Source organism: Sebastes fasciatus, chromosome 14 (assembly GCF_043250625.1).
Source record: "Sebastes fasciatus isolate fSebFas1 chromosome 14, fSebFas1.pri, whole genome shotgun sequence".
Lineage (NCBI taxonomy): Eukaryota > Metazoa > Chordata > Actinopteri > Perciformes > Sebastidae > Sebastes > Sebastes fasciatus.
Genome location: NC_133808.1, coordinates 2,539,228 through 2,557,500, shown reverse-complemented (window position 1 = coordinate 2,557,500; position 18,273 = coordinate 2,539,228). Strand labels below are relative to the sequence as shown.

At 40.0% G+C, this 18,273-nt stretch overlaps 1 protein-coding gene across 3 annotated transcripts in view; it reads left to right on the top strand.

Moving 5' to 3' along the window:
• The window catches only part of dnah7 (dynein, axonemal, heavy chain 7), a 116,936-nt gene that overhangs the window by 4,334 nt on the left and 94,329 nt on the right, over positions 1 to 18,273 (top strand). For all 3 annotated transcript variants that reach the window (XM_074658131.1, XM_074658129.1, XM_074658130.1), the window contains exons 8-19: positions 1,189 to 1,308; positions 2,478 to 2,661; positions 2,832 to 3,011; positions 4,064 to 4,336; positions 4,653 to 4,780; positions 5,149 to 5,227; positions 7,063 to 7,287; positions 7,408 to 7,554; positions 8,634 to 8,813; positions 11,169 to 11,309; positions 12,063 to 12,430; positions 14,073 to 14,259. In XM_074658131.1, the coding sequence (XP_074514232.1) occupies positions 1,189 to 1,308; positions 2,478 to 2,661; positions 2,832 to 3,011; positions 4,064 to 4,336; positions 4,653 to 4,780; positions 5,149 to 5,227; positions 7,063 to 7,287; positions 7,408 to 7,554; positions 8,634 to 8,813; positions 11,169 to 11,309; positions 12,063 to 12,430; positions 14,073 to 14,259 (2,212 nt within the window). The remainder of the gene's footprint in view (positions 1 to 1,188; positions 1,309 to 2,477; positions 2,662 to 2,831; positions 3,012 to 4,063; positions 4,337 to 4,652; positions 4,781 to 5,148; positions 5,228 to 7,062; positions 7,288 to 7,407; positions 7,555 to 8,633; positions 8,814 to 11,168; positions 11,310 to 12,062; positions 12,431 to 14,072; positions 14,260 to 18,273) is intronic.

Sequence of the window (18,273 nt, the reverse complement as noted above, 5' to 3'; positions counted from 1 at the left end):
GTTGTATCTAGTGAAGCCCGTCTGTTAAACAGTGTTGGCCGCGGTCGGAGGGCGCGGGAGAGACCGTAGCTTTGGTCTCCAGGACCGGAGTCTCTGCTGTACTCTGCTCCTCTGCCTGCCTGCTTGCCTTCACTCACACACCGCGCTCGTTCTCACTATTTCGCTCCACTCTCACGGGCCTGCGCGCACACTCCACACTGCAGAAGAGTTAGTAGCTCTGAGAATCGCGGTCGGGAGGCTGAGGCAGGAAAAGCCAACACTAGGATCAGCATTGATTCATGGAGAGACCTTTGTCTGGTCAGCTAACATTACTGCCAAGCAGCTGACTTTCGTTGACTTAACAGCCACAGGTGTCGCTGTTAACAAGCATTTCTGATTCTTACAAACAGTCCCTTTAAGTAAGTAGCTGTGTACTAAGCGGGATAATGTACAGCTAGCGGGTCATTGTTGTGAAATAAACCCCTTCAGGGCGATGCAAGACCCCTCCTCTTCGTGTCAGGGTTTATTTCACAACAATGACCCGCTAGCTGTACATTATCTCTTACATATGATATTCCATTTCTGCCAATAAATTCCCCTAAATGTTACACACTGTTAAATTGCAGTTAATTATTATAAAGGGAAAAACAATGTACCACGTTCAATATTTTTGATACCTTTTATTCTATAACACCTAATTAAAAAGTCAGATGCACAATATGTGAACTTCTTTATTACTTATCATGACAGGCTATTATGCATTATTGAATGTTACTCTAAATTCTATTCATCCAATATGGTAACTGTGGGTATATTATACACTAATGTTCTAGCATAACGGTAGTTGGAAGCACCACTTTCTGCTGTGAAGATACACAGCAAATAATAAACATTTGCAGTATACTTTGTATAAATCATTTCCTGTTTTCATGAGATTTCTGCGGACTGTTTTCTGGACTTTTAACAGTATTAACAAGCTCTCAAAGCAGTTTTTGCAAATAATTGCTGCTGCTTTAACGCCATGGACATTTTTAAAGAACCATAACAAAGTGTTTGTTAATAGAGAATGGTGTTAGATTGACCATCTAGGATTTTTACGTGCTTTTCCAAAGTTTGTTATCCCATGTCACATACCCCTGAAAATGCAGTTGCTATAGTAGCAGTCCATGTCTGCCTATCATCTTACCCTCCTGGATGACCTGCTTGCAGAGATCTCCGTCTGATAGACGTAGAGGAGTTCCACAGCAGAGAGGAGTCCATGGAGCTCTCCGTGTTTCAGCAAACTGTCACCAGACATGTTGATAATGCCAGAGGAATCCTCCTCAAAAAGTGAGTCCACATTATTATTTAAAAGGATAGTTTGGGTGTTTTGAAGTGGGGTTGTATGAGGTACTTATCCATAGTCAGTGTATGACCTACAGTAGATGGCAGTCGGCACGCCCCCAGCCTTGAGAAGCAGACAGAAGTACCGACATGGGAGCAAATCAACGTACTGCTGTGGACGGGGCCTGCAGCAAAACATATTTTAGCCACCTAAAAGAAAGGCTCACCTAAAAGATCTATATCCGTTTAAGTGTACGCTATATATAGAATATTTTCACTGCTTTATCTTGCCGTCAGACAGCCCTGTCCTACGGGGAACTGAAAGTGAAACTTATCAATGCTCTCTTCAAAGCCACCAGACTCCATTGCCAACAACACACATTTCACTTTCAGTACCCCGTCAGAAATATTCTAAATATAGCGTACACTTAAACTGATATTTATATTTTTAGGTGAGCCTTTCTTTTAGGTGGCTAAAATAAGTTTTGCTGCCTCCGTCCACAACAGTGCATTACTTTTCTGCCGTGTCAGTACTCTTGTCTGCTTCTCCAAACTGGAAGTTTGCCGACTGCTGTTGGTAATACACCTACTATGGATAAAGTACCTCATACAACCCCACTTCAAAACACCCAAACTATCCCTTTAACACCAAGATACCTGTGCTCAGTTAAATAACAATCAGGAGTACTTTTGAATACAAATAAACATAATATCATCTTTGGAGTGCGATAGCAATTTCAAAATGGAAATAGCGTTTTTCTGTGGTTCAGGATTATAAGCTGTTTTGAACAAAGACATTTGTGAGTTGCTTCCATAAAACATGGCTCTTTTGCAGTAATATCAACTGTTAGCCATAGGAAGCTATTACATCAGGAAATACATGTCTCCTCCACAACCCCCAAATATTTTTGTAAATCCTAGATTTGCATACTTGCAATTTTTCTGCTTATTAGTACTCTACCTGTGTATCACAACAATATGAAGTATATCTATCTATAGATATCCACTTATTACAGTGTTCTCCTCTGCCCCAGTTTCCCTACTGGTATCATTAAAGTGTCAAGATTTCATTATTTGACTATTTGATATTTGCATCTGTAGTTTGAGCACTAGTTGCATGTTAACACGGTCTCTGAATGTAATCTGAATTGTGATTTTGCTCTTTTCTGCACCAGTTGGCTTCCTGAAGTGTACAACATTTACTACCAGGGGTGCAGGCACAAGCTGGTGCCCGCCTCCAGCAACAAAGCCAAACTGCTGTCTTTCTTCAACTGTGCCGCTACACTGATGACCTCCCAGCTGCAGAACCTTGCATTAAACTCAATGAGGGACTATACACACCTAATTTCCCAAGACCCGGTAGGAGAAAGGTTAAAAAAGTCAGGCCAATATATTTTAAAAGAGTCGAACGCCCCGGTCTGGAAAAATGGTCACACCTTTTCAATAAATGTTCAGATCTTGACCTAGATGAACAGGCGGACACTAACAGTTGCTCTCTTTTTGCTTTGGTTTGCTCTCCACCATCTTAGCAGTCAGAGCGAGCCTATGAGCACCCAGGCTTTGTGCTGCATCTGATCCTGGAGGACAGAGAGATCAAGTTTGAGCCCGAACTCAAGTTGTATGAGGCGGCCCTCCTTAACGTCTATCAGCTCATGCTCAGGTCTATCAACATGGTACCTCGCGTGGAAACCAAGCTGTTTTCTGAATGGGTAAGAGCAAAAGTGTGTGCGTGCGTGTGGTATATCCACTCAGTTGGTGTTGAATCAACTTTATGATCATTTTGGAGGATGATCATAGAGAGGTGTTTCTCTTATTTAGCCTACCCTCATTGATATAGAAGGGGTGGACAAAATAATAGAAACACCTGTCATTGTAACGCAATACAGTTCAACAGCACCACAAACTGTAGCCTCCAAAATGATCATGAAGTTGAATCAACACCTCTCTGAAACAACAAAAACTCAGCATCAATAGTGTCTCAGTAATTGTATAGCACATTGTGATTTGTGAAGGATCTTAACTGTGGCAGTGGTTGTATTTTTCCTGCAGTCATGTTGTGTGGATGCCCTATTTTATATTTTAAATTCACAATAGGTAATCATGGCATTGCAAAATGTAGTTTTCTGCATGGGCTTATACCAGTGGGCAACCTCTGGGTCTGAAAAGTGAAGTTGAAGTGCCTTAAACTTGCATTCTACCAGCCAGCAGGGGGCGACTCCTCTGGTTGCAAAAAGAAGTCTGATTGTATAGAAGTCTATGAGAAAATGAGTCTACTTCTCTCTTGATTTATTACCTCAGTAAACATTGTAAACATGAGTTTATGGTCTCAATCGCTCAAGTCTTCTTCAATACAGCATGATGTTCATTTAGTAAATTATGGTCCCACTTAGAGTCAAATAGACCATAAAGCAGGGCATGCTTTAGGGCGGGGCTACCTTGTGATTGACAGTTTGCGTTGTCCGGTCTGGGAGTTGTCCGTGTTTTCGTCTTCCAACTTTAACCCTTTCACAGTGTGTTTTCACTTCATGAAAGTTAATTGCAACATTTTGGTCGCCTACAAATGTCTTAATCAGCATTCGGTTGTACTTAGATCCACCCTCTTGTATAATTTCTGGTTGCAAAAAAACAAGATGGCGACGGCCAAAATACTGAATCCGAGGCTTCAAAACCGTAGTCCTCAAACCAATGGGTGACATCACGGTGACCACGTCCATTTCTTATACACAGTTTATGGTTTATACCCTACTTTGTGTCTTCATAGTCAGGCTCCCAGTTCGGAAGCACCCTAAAGCCCATCATCCTGCCAGAGATCCTTGAGGCCCAGCAGGAGGAGGTGCGATGTGTGTTCAGGGCTGAGTGTGTCAGGCCCAAGGAGTATATCCACGAGTACGATAAATACGCCACCCTGGTATCCGGGCAGGCAGAGGAGGATGTGGAGCAGTTCCTCAGTGAGCAGCACTCCTTCCAGGAAATCATGGTGGAGATGGTACACTACCAGCAGCTCGCTGACCAGATCCAGTACACATCAAGCAAGGTACTTGATCAGCAAGGTGGAAGTCACCAGAAATGACAATATGATGGCTATAAGAGTTATATATTACTTTTTATATTTTAGACCATTCGCTGTTGGTGAAATCTAAACTTAAAATGTAAGATAAAATTACAAGAGTATAATGTGGAATGACAGAAATGAGGTTGCTAATGTTTCTTTACAACTACTATTCTGCATAGAACACTATCTAATAAATCCCAATACCTAAACAATCTCAAAATCTCAAAAGTAACAGTCTTTAAATCTTGATGTTTTCTATGATGTTAATAGTGTTACTGACCAACACTTTGGGCTTTAGGTGGTACGTCTTGGCATGTTTGAGGTTCAGTCCCATAAGCTTATCCACGCTCTCGTCAAGCGTGCTCAGGAGCTACAGCAGAAACTGGTTACTCGGCTGCTTCAAGACCATCAGGAAATCAACAAGAAGTCAGTTGGTTTGCCGTTTTCATCTTTTCTCTCCACATCCACAAACACACAAAAAAATTGCAGCAGAAGCAAATTATCATTTAAAAAAAAAAAAAAGCTGACAGGATTAACAACACATTTCTGTTTGACATATACCGCTGAAATATGCATTGATAAGCTTCAGACCTTAGTTGGCCATTCTGGTACCTCGAAATAAACATTGTGCCGGTCAAGTTGAATGTATAGTATTACCCTGTTTGGTTTTAGACCCAGTGTTAGCTGCTGTATATCCCAGTGGTGTACCTTAGCTCCAGGCTGTGCCATAATGAGATTGTAAGCCTGTGAAACCCTTCGTATATGCCACTGAATGAATGCTCGTCTTCCCACAGACTCTGTGATGAATTTAAGGAGATTGCAGAGAAGGCACTGAGCACACCAACTGATACGCAGAAGCTGATGGAGCTTAAGGTAACCAACCCAAAGTCTTGTCGCACAGACCAGCTTGGTGCAGTGTGTTACAGTGTGTGCAATTGTCCCTCACAATTCTGTCCACTAAGCAGTTCGGTATGACATATTCCAAACCGTTTTACCATTTAACAGCTAGACGGGAGGTATATTGTAGATATCTATAATTCAATTCTTTCCAGTCAAAATTAACATTTCAGATATCCACAACATTATTCCTCCTAAGAAAAATTATATCACTTTTGCCATTCATGTGTATTGGGCTTTCAACTTCAGATATCCACAATTGTATTTTTTGATTGCAATAGAATTCACCCATTTTACATATCTACAATCCAATTGTAGCCTGCTAGTCAGAATTTTAATTTCAGATATCCACAATGAAAAAACATTCGAGATATCCATAATTTTGAATATCCAAAATACATTGTGACTAGTAAAAATGTCATTACGGATATCCAAAATTGGCATTAGTTCTAGTTAAAATGCAATTATATAATAATATCTATAATTACAATTATGACTAGAAGCAATGCAATTGCAGATATCCACAAATGTATTGATATATGGCAGAGATATCTACAATGCATTTTGACTCATTGTAATTACATTGTGACTAGTCAGAATCTTTATTCAAGATATCTATAACATCATTCTGACTAGTCAAAACGACAGTTAGAGATATCTACAGTTAAATTATGACTATTCCTAACTCCAGTTTAAGATATCTACAACGTCGTTTTTACTTGTTAAAATTTAATTTAAGATATCTAAAAAGAACAATGTAGATATCTTCAATTGAGGTGAATCAACGATACCTTGAACTGGAATTATGACTAGTCAGAATTAAATTGTAGATATCTGAAACTGGAATTACAACTAGTCATAATTCAGCTGCAGATATTCGTAATTCACATTGGTGATCTGAATTGTAGATATCTGTAATGAGAAACCCCATACACATGAATGGCAAAAGTAGTTTGAATCGTACTAGTCAAATGTAATTACAGATATCTAAAATTAGAGTTTTATCTAGTCAAAATAGAATTACAGATATCTTGAATTAGAGTTTTGACCAGGCAAAATGACGTTGCAGATATCAATAATGAATATGCAGTCTAGCTAATAGATGTTAAAACGGCTTGCCATAAATGATATGCCAAAATGTCTCACTTCAATTATGACTAGTAACAATTGGAGCTTTCTTTGTAAGAATTATATTTCAGATATCCAGAATGCTCATTCTATGTATCAAAAATGCAATTGTGGTTATCTGAAACTGAAAGCCTAATACACATGAATGGCAAAAGTGACATAATTTTTCCTAGGAAGGATGATTTTGTGGATATTTAAAATAGGAAAAATTAAATTACAGATATCTGCAATATACATCCAGTCTAGCTATTAGATGTTAAAACAGCCACTTTTACTTTTTAAGTATTTAAAGATATCTTAAATTTGGTTTTGACTAGTACAATCCAAGTTGTAGATATCTTGAAATACAATGTCTACTAGTACGAATTTTATTGTAGATGTCTTTATTTACAATTCTGACTAGCGAGAATATAATTTTGACTTGGAGAAATGCTATTATGGATATCTAAATGTAATTACAGATAGAAGTGTGGTTCAATTAAATGTTAAAACGGCTTGTCATAGACATTGCACATTAAAGATCCAGTCAGTAATAACAGATGGAAACTTGACATGTTGTTGTTCACGTCTACTAACTGGACTGTGGCAGTGGCAGCCATTAAATACTTTCTTTTTAAGTATAAACTATTTTGCCATTTAGGACATGAAGTACTATACCAGTGTTGCCCTGTACTCCCATCCAGGTCTTTATGAATAAGTTGGAGACCACAGAGATGCCTTTGTTTGAGCAAAGATTGGCAGACTCCAACACACAATTGTGTTTCCTGATGGACTTTGTCACCCTCTCACCATCGGACATGGAGCTCAACACGCAGACCTTCCAGTGGCTTAAGCGTATGCCATCCATCTTTAAGGAACACCGACAGATCGTTACTGAAAAGACGGAGCAATATCAGGGTGGCCTTAAGGTCTGTGTTTCTGCTCTGTCTCTCCAACTATTGATCTTTTGGCTGGAATCTAGTTTATGTGAATGTGAAATGAAAAAAGAAATGTTATTGCGAGAAAACATTTCTGTGTGTGGATTTCAGTTGTGCCGCGACCGCTTTGTGGAAGAACTGGAGAGCTACAGCACACAGGTGGAGGAGTACACCACCTTCGGCGAGCTGACGGATCTCAACAAGTACTTGAAGAAATCCCAGGCCCTCAATGCTAAACTGGAGTTATCCTTGGAAAAGGTACATGAGGATTCCGATGTTTAAAAATACTGTAGTAGGGAAAAAGGAGGTCAACCCTTAAAGGGATAGTTCGGGTCTTTTGAAGTGGGGTTGTATGAGGTATGGGGGCCGGCAGCAAAACGTATTGTAGCCACCTAAAAGAAAGCCTCATCTAAAAAAAATCAATATCAGTTCAAGTGTACGCTATTTACCCGAAGGGGAACTGAACTGAAAGTGAAACTTATCTATACTGTTTTTGTCAACGGAGTCTTCTGGCTGTGAAGAGAGCATTGATAAGTTTCACTTTCAGTTCAGTTCCCCGTAGGACAGGGCTGTCTGACGGCAAGATTAAGCGCTGAAAATATTCTAAATATAGCGTACACTTAAATGAATATAATTTTTTTTTTAGGTGAGCCTTTCTTTTAGATGGCTAAAATATATTTTGCTGCTGGCCCCGTCCACAGCAGTACATTGTTTTGCTCCCATGCCGGTACTCCTGTTGGCTTCTCCAAGCTGGGGATGCACCGACTGCCATCTACTGTAGGTAGTACACTGACTATGGATACGTACCTCATACAACCCCACTTCAAAACACCCAAACTACCCCTTTAATCTGTAGCAACAGCTCTGTCAAATAAAGGCTATGGATAGTGACAGTAGGCCAATATTGTAGTAAATGATGCAGACAAAGTTTAATTATACTGATACCAGGACCATGATAAAACATATAGCTTAACGTGTCTTTGTTTGTATCGGTACAAGCCACCTGTGTGTCTTAGATCTGCTCTTGCAGTATGATTCAAGGCTGAGTATAATCTTTGATTTTAGAAGTACGTCACATCACAAATTCCATTAAAGAGCAGAGGTTGTATGGATTGGTGGTCATGGATAGACATACTCCTGATTGAAAGATACACATTGTACAGTGGATTATTATGTGCTTTCAAATATTTAACCTGCAGAGGGCAGCATTGGCTGTGAAAAAGAACTCAGTCACAGGAGTTGTAAGAGGCTTTATGAGGTTTTTGTCATCCACACATTGACACTCATCTACTTATCCATCTATCTTTTTCTTTCAACCTTTCTGCCACTCTGGAAAGATAAATGATTTCAATCTAGAGGAGGAAGCCTATGGCTGGCCTGTTTCCCAGTACCCACAGCGCAAGAAGATCCAGGACAAGCTCACACCCTTCCTGCGCCTCTATGAGACAGCCACTGATTTCCTAAACCATAACGAGCAGTGGCTCAATGGGCCGCTCTCGTCTGTGAACCCAGACAAGGTATGTATGTCATGTAAACGTTTCTTTATTTAACCATCAAGCACTTTACAATGAGCGGGGACGTCTTTTATATTCATTACAGCTTCAGTGCTGCTTAGAATGCCATCACAAAAGTCCTGAACTGTGAGTTGCACTGTAAGAACATACTATTAGAGTTGGTGCACTCATGTGCCCACAGTTAAATTGCAGTAACAGGAATCTGAGGATAATGCTTTGTTTGAAATCCTGTATTCTTTGGATGCTTTGAAAGCTTTCTCTCTATTCCTTTAAATCTTCAGCTATTCAGGTTTCTTTCAAATTAACGCTACAGGATTTCAAAAAGCTGCCTCGCTTGCACAGTGTTACACACACACACCTACACACGCTTTTATGGATTACAGTCTTTAAACATACTGTATGTCATAAATCAATCATATGGCATATCAGTCTTTTTGCTTTAATTTGCTGTTGCTTGTTAGAGACAGAGACGTGTATGTGTGAATAAAAGCTCACAAACACGCCTCTTCCCCAGTGTCCTGCTCCCCACCGCTTGATTGACATCTCCGTTTCTGTCTGTACTGTTGTGTTAAAGCAAGACAATACTAATTGGCTCCTCTTATAACAGCCGCCAGACAAAGCAAGTTTTTTTTTTGTGTAGCATCTTTCAACAACAAGGCAATTCAAAGAGCTTTATAAGACATAAAAAGGCAGTGAGACAAGATATAAAAGAAACACAAGGCAATATAAAAAGACACACATAAATAGGATTTTAAAAACAGAGTAAGATGGAATTAAAGATAAGTTAATTAGTTAAAAATGAAAGAAATGGGGGGCCTGGGTTAGCTCAGTTGGTAGAGCGGGCGTCCATGTATTAAGGCTTGGTCCTGACCGCGGCGGCCCGGGTTCGAATCCGGCCTGTGGCCCTTTCCGCATCCACTCTCTCTCTCTCCCCCCCCTTTCAAGACTCTATCCACTGTCCTGTCAATAAAAATGGAAAATGCCCCCAAAAAAATAACTTTAAAAAAAAAAAAAATGAAAGAAACGGATTAAACAGGAGAATAAAATACTCCACAGGTGATATTAATAAGGCTAATAATGAAGCCAGTCAGCTGTCATTTGTATAGGTAAGGCTTTGGAACAGATATATCTAAATGGAAAGCAGACTATCAACTACTCCTTTACTGAATGTATTTTTTTTTTTTTTTTTTACATTTTAAGCTTTTATTGAGGTTTTTGAACGAAGCTTTGAATGTCTGTCGTCATATTTTATGAAGTCATCACCCTAAAAAAAAATAATCCTTGAACAAAATCCTCAATTTGTATGAAGTGATTCATCGGATTAAAGGAGTTAGTCTCTCTCTAATTCTCTCTTTTTTTATCAAATTAAATTTCTACAGTGAATAGAAGTCGTCAATGCGTGCCTCCGTTTGTGCCTTTGTTTGTGGCAAGCCGGAGAGCAAACAGTTTTTTGACCGCAGTGAAAATGTTGGTTTTGAAAGGCTAAGCGCCAACAAATATGGATTGAAGCAGCATTTTGTTAGGTAAAAACTAGGGCTGTCAATAGATTAAAATATTGAATTGCGATTAATCGCATGATTGTCCATAGTTAATCGTGATTGATCACACATTTTTTATCTGTTCAAAATGTACTTTAAAAGGAGATTTGTCAAGTATTTAATACTCTTATCAACATGGGAGTGGACAAATATGCTGCTTTATGCACATGTTTGTATATATTTATTATTGGAAATCAATTAACAACAGAAAACAATGACAGATATTGTCCAGAAACCCTCACAGGTACTGCATTTAGCATAAAACAATATGCTCCAATCATAACATGGCAAACTGCAGCCCAACAGGCAACAACAGCTGTCAGTGTGTCAGTGTGCTGACTTGACTATGACTTGTCCCAAATTGCATGTGATTATCATAAAGTGGGTATGTCTGTAAAGGGGAGACTCGTGGGTACCCATAGAACCCATTCACATTCACATATCTAGAGGTGAGAGGTTAAGGGACCCCTTTAAAACGTGATACTATCGCATTAACTTTGACAGCCCTAGTAAAAACATGTTGTGAATTTTGGAAATGATTACATTGATATGACACACATCTGTAAATGATTCAAGTTATTGATGTTTAAGCTGCTTCAGTTATTGAAGTAGTAAACTGTCTGTTATGCCAATATTCTATACTGAAAGGATTAGAAGATGCTTTATATATACAGGATAGTGAGTTAATATAGAATATATACAGTATATAAACTGTTTTTGGTATAATAGACGGCTTTATTATATTAATTCAGTTGACAATTTTTAATTCATAGTCATTCTAATTTTTTTCTGGTGTCTTTGTAATGCAAAACCCATATAGGTAGAAGGGGAGGTTGGCAACTACTGGCGCACTCTGTACAAGCTGGAGAAAGGCTTCAGTGATGTACCCAAAGCCCTGAGCATAGCCACCACTGTGAAGACTAAGGTGGAGGAGTTCAAGGAGCACGTTCCTTTGGTGCAGGTAAGAATCTAACAGAAAGGTTTAATATCTATTGAAGTCAAACAACTTTAATAGAGTGCTCCAGGGATGACATATTTTTGTAGGCCAACTAGGAAGTTAGCATTGCCCTGGTTCCCTCGACAAAAAGCCAACGGGATTTTTCCACTTTTTGGATTATTGCAGAAAATCAGCTCTGCGGCAAACACACGTTTATGATACTTGCACATTTTGTTCAGCAAGATAATCTTCACAAATGAACAACACTTTTATGGTTTTTGATGTGTAAAAGTAGTTAACTAAAAACAAAAAGTAAAAAGCTAACATTAGGCTATAAACAAACTACACTACGAGTATACAGAACGAGGCTGTAAAGGCGGACGAGTCGGCGTGATGATGTTTAATATGCCTACTTAGCCACTTGTTAGTAACCACCTTTTTTAAGACACATAAAGGCTTAAAAATTCACTGGGGGTGGAGGGCTATTTATTTATGCATTTAATGTCGTAAAACAAAATGTTAAAATCTCTTCAGCTTGTATTAACCTACGACCTTATTTCAGGCATCTAAATAAAAACCCATTGACTTCCAGACGAGGGAACCGGAAGTGCTAAAATGCTAACTCATTTCCGGGTTTTAGGACTCATTCCTGTAGCACTGTATTTCAATTACTTTGAAATCATACTTATAAATCGTAGTTTAAATTGAAAATGTCTTTCCAATAGATTATGTCTAGGATAAGTATATGCCATTTTTTGTACTACTCGTTCTTCATAGGTACTGTGCAACCCAGGCCTGCGTGACCGCCACTGGGATACCATGTCGGAGGCGGCTGGCGTCTCCCTGCATCCAGCTGATGACCAAGCCTGTGTGGCTCAGTACCTACCCATGCACCTGGAACAGCACCTGAGCAGCTTTGAGGGCATCAGTGAGGCGGCGAGCAAGGAGTACTCCCTAGAGAAGGCCAAGGAGAAAATGGCCAGTGAGTGGGCTGACATGGTGTTTAACCTCCTGGCCTATCGAGAGACGGGCACCTCCATCCTGTCATCTGTGGATGAGGTGCAGATGCTGTTGGACGATCACATTGTGAAGACACAAACCATGAGGGGCTCCCCCTTCATTAAGCCATTTGAGTTGGAGATACGGTAAGAGATAAAAAGATGTGCTTGAGAATTAGTTTTCTTGTTTGAAAAAACAATCATTATGAAGTAAGTGCACATGGTAGGGCTCGTTGAAGGCTAAACAAGGATACTTTAAGTTTTATTGTTTGTCAATCCAGGGCTTTTACTTTGGAGGTAAACTGGCACAACTGGCTAATAATGCCCAAGCATTATGTTTTACCTCTAGCATTATGTTACCTTCCATTTGCACGGGCTGATATTGCTGTATATGTGTGTTTTTATGAATATTCTGCTTTTGGACAGGACACACGCACACACTGAAATATCCTGTGAGAAGCTACCTGAAGCCAAAGACCCAAATTGTTTGTCTGTCTCAGAATTGTCGTCAGAACAACGGTTTCAAATGAGCATACTGTATAATTCATTCTACTTTATATCTGCCTCCTATCTGAGGACATTTTCACAGCCTCTAATTTGTGAGATTATTGCAATATTATGTTGCTGCCAGGCACAGTTTGACACAGGATTCCCTGCAGCTTTTAAAAATGTATTGTGCCATATTTGGCAGGTTACTGAAGCAGCTACTGTAAAGTTTTTTATGAACGTTTTTGTAATATCACATGAGAACTTTCTAATGCCATTATCTAGCTTTGTGGGTGGTAGAGGAGGATATCACAGGGAGGATAAAGAAATCAGTTTGTCAGTACAATGTATGAGGTACTCTGAGAGACAATCCCTACTACCTTTATACTGAGGGGCGAATTCACAAAGAATGGATCGCGGCCGCTGATAGCGCCATGAATTGCGCATCATTTGCAACCACTATCTGCCCCGTCTCAAGGTCCCATTCACAAAAATGTGCTAATATTAGAGTGCAAACATGCCCATAGAGTTTTGCAGCTGAGTGCAATTTGCCCTTCTTTTGCGGTAGGAGAGGGAAGAAATGATTTGTTTGTTTATATATAATAACCTTATTTTTCATTAATTTATTTCTCATTTGTATTTTCAAAAATGACTTGTAGGGGAGCTTTATTCATTTATCTTTCTTGACACAACTGTCATGGCGTCCTGTCACTGCATCCCTAAATAAATGAGTTTGAGCGGAGCACGATGCCTTCGCCATGCTGCCATGATCACTGGAAAATCTGACACCCCTTATAAATGCGCTTCTGAAGACGCTAATAATTTCACTGTAACTGCATGTGGCTATTAGCGCTGATCTTTGTGAATTGGACTGTTCTTGCAATGAGGCTCATTTGCATAGAAAGGGGCCACTTTTGTGCCAAATGCATGCATATTACCTCATTTAAATATGTGCAAATAGCACTGGAGAACCGAGACACTATTTGCTTGGCAGCGCAGTTATTTGAGAATTACACGGTTTCTTTTTCTCTTATTTGTGCAGGATAGGGGCCACAAAAGTTGCACAGTGCTTTTGTGAATTTGCACCTGAGTGTACTAACTACAGATCAGAGGATACCTGGTATTAAATGCAAGATAATATATATTCACATCCAGGATTCCCAAACTCCTTTTAACGTTGAGCTGTGATGATTACTACTGGTTCGTTCTAGGCTTCTTGTCACTCCACAAAAAGTGGAGGATGATTTTGTAAACCCAGTAAAGTTGTATAATCGCATTTACATGTACTAATTTTCTCCTGTAGGGAATGGGAGGGCAAATTGCTGCTCCTCCAAGAAATCCTGGATGAATGGTTAAAGGTGCAGTCCACTTGGCTCTACCTGGAGCCCATATTCAGCTCCCCAGACATCATGACTCAGATGCCCGAGGAGGGACGCCGTTTCACCGCTGTTGACAAAACCTGGAGGGAAACCATGAAACAAGTTTCACTGGTAAGATGTTTAATTTCATTTAGATTTGTTATGTTTGATTTTGTTTTGTTAAGATTTTAGTATTGCAGCAGGATACGGTACTGATTAGGAGGACCATCTTTAATACTTTAATAAGGGACTCTTTGTGGAGGGCCACGATTCTTCGGTGGATCTGTAGACTATCACTAACCAAAAGGAGGAATGAGGAGGAGGATCTGTTTTGTAGGGCAGATACAGCCAAGATAAAAGCATTGTATCTAATTACTGACAGGCCCACAGTCATAACTGTAAGGGGAACTACAGCATATAAAACATGTCAAAAAATACCAATAATGGCTATAGGTTTGCAATAAAGTACATTTTAGTGCAGTCCATGAATACATTTAAGATTGACAAATAGGCAAATATTACAATAAGCCTTCTAAACATCCACTATAGAGCAACAAAAACATGTAATAAAATCACTTGGCTCCAAGACCAGCCAATAGTTGTCGGCCAGAGCAATACAACTGCCCTTTACCAAGGAAAATGTCATTTAACTAAAAGTTTATGGTCAGAAAAAAAAGTCCTATCTAGTAGTGCTGCTGTGGGTGATACATCAGTGTTTTACCGTGTGCAACCCTATGCCTGATGTAATTTTATCTACATGTCCCTACCATTACAGAGAGGGCTTGTCACCCATGAAGAAAACAAATACCCTTGTCCTTGTTAAATAAAACCTAAACTATATTTAGAACATACTCAATCTTATAAACATTTTTCACCAGCTCAAATTGTTTTAACAGTATCAGAATGGATAGCTAGAGGAGCACACAGTGACATACTTCCCAAGAAGAAAAAGAAAAGCATAGTGGCAGCCAATTAAATCTTGGTCGAAAAGGAACACATTCAACCTTCCAATTGGTGTATTGACCGTACAGAGCCATCTCCTACAGAATGGTCGCTGAAATAGTGACATGCTGCAAGCCTGATCCGAAAGTTTACTGCATGGTCACATCAACAGAAAGCTGGTTTTAATGGTCAGAGACATCAAATAAGGTCAAGCTGAAATGGGACTCTCTTTTTTCTCATGAGTTGTAACACAATCAGGAGTCCTGTGGCTTGAACGCCAAATACACATCCAAGTTAAAGTATGACGCACACACAGTTTGGGCTCGGTATATTGTACTCATTAAAATATAAGGCTGTGTACTATAATTAGACCAAATTCAACACACAGCTCAGACTTTTTATGACAGCATATAGCCGGACCAGGTGGGGCGAAACAAATCTAAACACACAAATATGCACAACAGTGAGAGAGACAGCAGAGGGTGTGAATGAAATACAGAGGAAAACAAGAGGCACAGCAGAAAGGGAGAGATGGGTTGGGAAAGGCAGTGCAGAGAGAGGGGGGAGGATCAGTAGGAAAAGGATAGAGAGCAAGACAGAAACAACAGAGCGAGGATAGAAAGCGAGTGTTGCGCCAGCATCCTCAAAGAGTTTCCAAAGGGTAATTGGCGTCCTCAGTAGACCTGAAATGAGACACATCAATTTCAGGCAGTGTCCTCCAGAAAGCCCAGCCTGACTGCACCATCAAATAGAAATTATGGATTTTGTCTGGAAGGGGCTGGGCCGTACTGAGCCACAAAGAAAATGAGGTCACCGAGGGACAGGGAGCCTACACACACAGATGTGCACGCGTACTGTCCAGTCTACTCTGAGTTATGTACACGGTTTTATGGAGTATGTTGGCACAAATGTTGCGACTTACACTTGCATTTGCGCTTATCCAGCTTCAGGAAAACAGGGCCCCATTTCTTAAGTTCATCAAGATTTTGTTAAGTTCATTCAAGTTAACTCAGTAAGAGCTGTATGTATGCTGGGAAATCATTCTAATATTGTATGCCAGTGTTAGACCTTTCAGGAATTGCTATGTAAAGATACCATTAAAGGTGCTCAATACGATATTAAGAGCATTAATTTAGCAACAAAGAACTGTTTGCTATGTAAAGATATAGTGGAATACTGCTTGAGTACTAGCACTAGTACTACTACTTGAGCAGAGAATGAAGTCTCTCTCCCTCTGGGTGTATCCAAGTTTCCTTATGCTATAAGTGCATGTTAGTGCATGTGAGCGTGCTTCACTGGCTAGCTCAGTGGTTCTCAAACTGTAGGGCGCACTCCCCTGGACGGGCGCAGAGGCATGACAGGCGGGGCGCGCTTGACCGGGGGGAAAATGTGATGCGCAATTAATGTTTGACGTTGGAATCTTTCACAGCGGAACGGTAAACAAATTGGCTCTTTATACATCCATGTTAGCAGTGGTGTTCATTCAGACAGGTAGTCTGTAGGTTTACAGAATGGACAGATAATTGACTGGGACAAAAAGAAAAACAGATGATGCTTTGGAGACGAACAAGACAACATGCTCATTTGACGGTGATCAAAAGAAAATCTGACGAAGTAGGGCTGCACCGAGTAGATCGAAGCTTCATTCATGACGATGACATTCTAATTATTATTAAACTTACAGAAACATTAGCCTACCTTCCACCTACCCTCCTCTCTCTCAAACACACAGAGCAAGCGACACTGCGCTTCGTCCGTCTCTGTAATTGCCTCAGTCCTCAGTCCAAAACTCATAATTTATTGGAAAAAGAAAGATCGTGTTATTTCCAAAATTCACTACATGTTTTTATCCAACAAACTATTCTGCTTCAGTCCATATTTTTTGTCATACATCCTTTCAGAAACAATGTTTTCGCTGCAGTTAAAATCTGTTTTCTCTCCCGCACGCACCTGTATTAACGGGGCCAACAGCACCATAAATGACATGTATATAAATATAAATTGGGAAATGAGGAGAGACTAGTGTGTATTTTATGTATTTGTATATATTTTATCATTCCTCCAAAGGGGGGAATGACGTTTGAGAACCACTAGTGAGCTCAGTTCTGTCGCCCTGCACTGCTCTCATACGGCGGTTACAGCGGATAACGCCGTTCAGACCAACGGCGCCCATGCGGAAGTGTAGCACCCACCCCCCGGTTTCCCTCCAGGTTAATACCGTTAGCTCTGTCAGCACTGTTGTCATTGTTTTCACTGTTAGCACTGTTAGCACTGTTAGCACCATTAGCTGCGAGCCTTGTGGAGACAATAGATATGCACCCAATCTTGCATTTAACACCATTAAATCTACTGATAAACTAAACAAGTCCTATAATATACTGTATAATTTAATGGATGATTGCATTATACTTATTTTATTTAATCAAAGTAATTTAAGAGGGAACTAGTCCTGCTAACGGACAAACCAACAAACCAACGCCGGTGAAAACATAACCTCCTTCCTAGGCCTTCGGCCTTGGCGGAGGTAAATATCAGACAACATTTGAAATACTGGTACTGGGGTCCTCTGTCAAACATGGATCCTTTTGTTAAGTGTTTGGTGGAAAAATGCAGTAAGAACACTTTTACAGAACATATAGTTTAGTTATATTGATGTACATGTATGTGATTTAGCATTGCAAAGAAAGTGTTTTTGTCACAACACATTTTCTTAATGTGTATGATGTAAACTGGTGAGCCTCCACAGCTGCTTAGTTACCTTAATGGGCTTCGACAGTCAGGAAGGATTTTTCATTGTTACCCGCTGTGTGAATTTAATGAGAAAGTAAATATGCTATTTGATGTTGGCATTTTCTTCCTTAGGTAATTATGTAGTTTCAGGGCACTGAAGATTGTCAAACATTTTTCCAAATGAATACTGTAGGCAGGCACCTGCTTTAGGGCTTACTTTTGCTTACCGTTTCAGAACACGAGAGAGAGAGAGAGAGAGAGAGAGAGAGAGAGAGAGAGAGAGAGAGAGAGAGAGAGAGAGAGAGAGAGAGAGAGAGAGAGAGAGAGAGAGAGAGAGAGAGAGAGAGAGAGAGAGAGAGAGAGAGAGAGAGAGAGAGAGAGAGAGAGAGAGAGAGAGAGAGAGAGAGAGAGAGAGAGAGAGAGAGAGAGAGAGAGAGAGACTAGCAGTCTAGCAGCTGTAATAGCTAATACAAG